Source organism: Sander lucioperca, chromosome 8 (genome assembly GCF_008315115.2).
Source record: "Sander lucioperca isolate FBNREF2018 chromosome 8, SLUC_FBN_1.2, whole genome shotgun sequence".
Lineage (NCBI taxonomy): Eukaryota > Metazoa > Chordata > Actinopteri > Perciformes > Percidae > Sander > Sander lucioperca.
In genome coordinates, this window is record NC_050180.1 from 41,331,348 (window position 1) to 41,336,347 (window position 5,000).

At 42.5% G+C, this 5,000-nt stretch overlaps 1 protein-coding gene across 1 annotated transcript in view; it reads left to right on the plus strand.

The window, feature by feature from the left end:
- The window catches only part of itgav (integrin, alpha V), a 48,011-nt gene that overhangs the window by 26,754 nt on the left and 16,257 nt on the right, over window positions 1-5,000 (plus strand). Inside the window, exons 12-18 of the mRNA XM_031295008.2 lie at window positions 624-699; window positions 1,602-1,731; window positions 1,845-1,942; window positions 3,081-3,174; window positions 3,366-3,411; window positions 3,683-3,790; window positions 4,952-5,000. The exon at window positions 4,952-5,000 is cut by the window's right edge and continues 7 nt beyond it. Coding sequence (XP_031150868.2) covers window positions 624-699; window positions 1,602-1,731; window positions 1,845-1,942; window positions 3,081-3,174; window positions 3,366-3,411; window positions 3,683-3,790; window positions 4,952-5,000 — 601 coding nt within the window. The remainder of the gene's footprint in view (window positions 1-623; window positions 700-1,601; window positions 1,732-1,844; window positions 1,943-3,080; window positions 3,175-3,365; window positions 3,412-3,682; window positions 3,791-4,951) is intronic.

Below are 5,000 nucleotides of genomic sequence, written 5' to 3' on the forward strand. Positions count from 1 at the left end.
TTAAGGGACTTTTACAAACGTCTGATGGCTTCTGCCTCCTTCAGCGTTGAACTCTGAATGAAACAAGATGAAAGATCTTATTTAGTCACTGTAGATGAGTTGAAGTTTCAGTTTCCCTGACGTAAAGGGCTGTCAAAGTTGTGAAAATATTCTAAATATAGCGTGAGAACTTTATGTTCAGGGCAGAATTTCTTAAAGAGCTACTGTGACTCAATCCAGACTTCTTTTTGTCCAGTTTGATATATCAAACTATTAATAATATCTTCAACACACGGGGTTAACACGACACACATTTCTGCTATCTGTGGAGTGGTGACAGCTGGCGTCTTTAAAACGCTGCAGAGCGCCAATTAAGAACAGGAGACCACGAGTTGATGTGAACAATGCTGCTCTCAATTAATCCAAAACAAATTGTTGACACGTGTTTTATGAGGCAGGAAACACATTCAACATGTGTGTCTGGCCTCAAGCATACACAAGTGTGATCACAGAAGTCCTTTATGAGTACACAACTCGCTCCAGAAGGGGTGAAAATCTGTGACTTTCCCTCTTTAGCGTTTAGCTTAGCACAGCGGCATTGAAACCATGAACGTAACGGCGTTCCTTTCCTGTGTGTCTGTCAGTCTGGTGGATCTGTTTGTTGGAGCTCCTCTCTTCATGGACAGAGGGTCAGACGGGAAACTGAGGGAGGTGGGACAGGTAGGCAAGACACACACACACACACACACACACACACACACACACACACACACAGACAGAGATACACACACACACACACACACACAGACAGAGATACACACACACACACACACACACACACACACACACACACACACACACACACAGACATACAGACACACACACACACACACACACACACACACACACACAGTGTGATTACCTGTATAAAATAGCTTTGTCTGCTCCGAACACTCCCACTATTAAATCTGAAAATTAAAAAGACAGACACACATCAGCTTTTTCTACACAGCAGCGGTTAATTTGATCCCTGCTGTGTTTGTGTGTCTGTGTGTCTGTCACAGTTATGACAAAACTGTCTACCTCAGTTTTGTCCTTAATGTTTGTCGTTTAATTTAAGAAAGTTCTGGCGCATCCAATCGTCGATATGTTTAATGCATTTACTCTGTGTTTGCATTGGACCATAGTCCCCTGGTGTTATGTTTATGTAAGTATGTGTGTCGTCCGCATATTTATGATAACTTATTTTGTTGTTTTCTATAATCTGAGCCAGTGAAAGCATTTAGATGTTAAACAGAAGAGGCCCCAGAATGGAGCCTTGGGGAACTCCGCATGTCATATTTGTCTGCTCAGATGTGTAATTACCAAAGTAGTCCATATTCTTTAAGTAGGATTCAGCACCAGTTTGCTACTCTGCCAGAAACTCAACCCAGTTTTGTAACTGCTATTGAAATAATAAGAGAAACCCTAATGACTTTCTGATGTATTTAAGTCAAACAAGTCCTTTCTAACATCTTAAACGAAAATTAAAGGAGGAAATAACCATATTTTGTGTGTGTGTGTGTGTGTGTGTGTGTGTGTGTGTGTGTGTGTGTGTGTGTGTGTGTGTGTGTGTTCTCCAGGTGTCGGTGTACATGGGTCGTGGTGGATTTTCCTTCCACCCACCTCAGTTGCTCACAGGGTCGGATTTTTACGCCAGATACGGTTCGGCCATCACAGCGCTGGGAGACCTGAACATGGACGGATACAACGGTGAGGGAAAACTAACTGAAACTAAACTAAAACTAACAAACACACTCTGAAAACTAACTCAAACTCAACTAAAATCATTCCTGCTTCCCCTCCCGTCTCTTGTCTCCTTCCAGATGTTGCCATCTCTGCTCCGTACGGAGGCCCCGACCGTCAAGGTTTAGTCTACATCCACAACGGCCGCCCCCAGGGGCCCGACCCCTCACCTTCCCAGGTCAATACTACAACCACTGCTACTTTATTCAGGGCTCCCGCCAGCTCTTACATTTCATATTCTAAAATAAGGCCTTAAAGTCCCAGTGTGTAACGTGTTTAGTTGTTCATTATCAAAAAATCTGTGTTGCCCGTTCACAAACTTGTCCTTTTTCATAAATATTTACCACCACCATCAATTCCAAGTATTCCTATTGGCTTGACATTTCACATTTGCATTTGCATGAACTGGGGTAGATGCTCCATATTCATGCTCCATCTTGAAATACGTTAGCCGGTAAGGGACATACAGGACATACTGCTCCACCTTTCACGTTTTCGCTGTCACATGATAAACTCACAGCTGCTGCTAATGCTGCTAATGGCTACCGTAGCTTCCCGGCCTCCAGCAAGTTTGAAGAAGGAAACATGGAGGACCACACATATTCAATATCCAAATTTCAGGAACAGGAGTCTTCTTCTTCACCCAGAAAAAGTAAAAAGGAGATTGAAAAGAGCAAGAGACCGGCTTTTTGAAGCGTGATGGCTACCTTAGCTGTAATACGTACTTTGAACTGCGTGGTGCGAGAGAGTTGATTGCGATATATAATCTCAACGCTAGATGGGAGAAATTCCCACACATTGAACCTTTAAAAGTATTCAATTTAATTTACAAAGGTCTTATATGTGGTCTTGTCCTTTCATAGGATTAAATAAAAACCCTAACATCATAAATACATATTTTCTGGGATGGAACAATCACTGAAGACATTGGCATTAGAGATCTTATCTTGCCAAGATGCAACTAATTGTAACAACCCATACTGCACAAGTTTCATTATTCTTATTATTCTATTTATTTTGTATTTTAGTTTCATAGCATCAGAGCTCTAAATGCGACACATGTTTTATTCATTTTAATGTTATTAAAGAACAAACGCACTTCACAAAAATGTTTAAATTCAGGTAACGTTACTTTGTAAATACTTCTTTCCTCTAGTTTAAAATCCACAATGATTTGTCTGTTATATGGCCGTAAAATTGCCATTACATTTTATCCTGGGTGGTATTAAAGCGGTCCTGGATCTGAATCCTTGTTTCTCCTCTGAGAAGAACCCACATTTATAGCTCGCTGTGTGTTGTGTGTCTTTGTCTCTCAGGTCCTGCAGGGCAAGTGGGCGTCCAGCTACATGCCTGCTAGCTTCGGATACTCCATGACTGGAAATACTGACATAGACCAGAATGGATATCCAGGTACACACACGCACGCGCACACACACACACACACACACACACACACACACACAAGGACGGATGCACAGACAGACAGACAGACACACACACACACACGCACAGACACACACAGACACACAAACACAGCAGGGATCAAATTAACCGCTGCTGTGTAAAAAAAGCTGATGTGTGTCTGTCTTTTTAATTTTCAGATTTAATAGTGGGAGTGTTCGGAGCAGACAAAGCTGTTTTATACAGGTAATCACACTGTGTGTGTGTGTGTGTGCGTGTGTGTGTGTGTGTGTGTGTGTGTGTGTGTGTGTGTGTGTGTGTGTGTGTGTGTGTGCAGTTTAATGAGCGAGGCCACCTCTGATATCAAAGAGCTTCTGTTTTCATTCAGCTTTCTCCTACTGACTTTATAGACACATTTAACTTTCACTGCACAATTGTGTGTTCCCTTGATCATTTGTGTGTGTGTGTGTGTGTGTGTGTGTGTGTGTGTGTGTGTGTGTGTGTGTGTGTCTCTCAGAGCTCGTCCAGTGATCAGTGTGAACGCCACGTTAGACATGGCTCCTCAGATTATAAACCCCGAGGAAAAGACCTGCACACTTCCTGGTACCACCACGCTGGTGTCCTGGTGAGTTCTCACGTCCTTTCACAATAAAAGCTCCACATTTCATTTATTTATTACTATCAGTTGAGAACAGGAGTCCTTCCCCTTGAAGTTGGTACATTTAAAAACATCCAAGAAGATGAAAAGGTTGTGCGAATTAGGAGAAGCTAAGAATGAATCCCATTTTCTTTTGCATTGTCCTATTATTACGATAAGTTAAGAACGTCCATCTTAAATGAAATATCTGTTCAAAATCCAATAATGTTTTTTTGTCAGAGTACTGACTATGACCAAATGGAGTAGTTATTTAAATTGAATGTGTTTAAGTTGGCGAACTTTGTCTCTAAAATATGTGGTAAAACAACAAGGTTTATTTGTTTAATATAACTAGGGCTGGGTGCCGAATTCAATAATTCAATGCCATTTAAGTATCAGGTTCTTAAGTGTTAAGTACCTAATTTCAATACCTAAGGAGTAAAACGTTCAGTATACTCGCCATTCCCGACCTGTCGCGCGCCAGTGTGACGTCATGGGAGCGCCGTGACTGTTTATACTTGCGCGTGGTGGTCGTGACACAAGCTGCAGTCTTCTCCTGAACAGAGGTGGCGCTAATGAGGAAAGGCTACCGACTTTGCACTAGAAAAAGGTCAACAACGGCAGAACTGACCGCAGCATTGACGTTAGTGTCAACAGTGGCTGAGATGATATTGGAGTCAATGAAGAATACTTCAGAATGTCTGCACAACGATCCGATGACCTACTTGGTGGGATCAAGCCTTTCATTCACCCTAAAAGAACTCCTCTCAGAAACCCAGTCAGTTTACAAGAGAGACTTGCAGTCACTCTGAGCATTTTAAATGCTGGCGCGCCAGCGAGATCTACGTCATTTTGACGCCACATTGCCGCGCGACAGGTCGGGAACGGCGACTGTAAAGAGGCCCTTAGTCTCCTCAGTGTCAGAGAGCCAATCAGCACGCAGCATGCTTCTACCAAGATCTAATGACGTCTGTGATTGGCTAATGTCTAACGTTACACGTCGTAGAGACACGCAGGAAAAACTCTACATTACACAGAGACGACTCACGTAGTAGGAGCTGAAAAAAACCCATAACCCAGCCCTAAATATAATATATATATAAATAATATATCTGGTCCTTGGTTGTAAACTGTGTGTGTGTTCTCCAGTTTTAAGGTGAAGTACTGTCTGAAGGCCAGCGGCCGCGGAGCTCCAGCT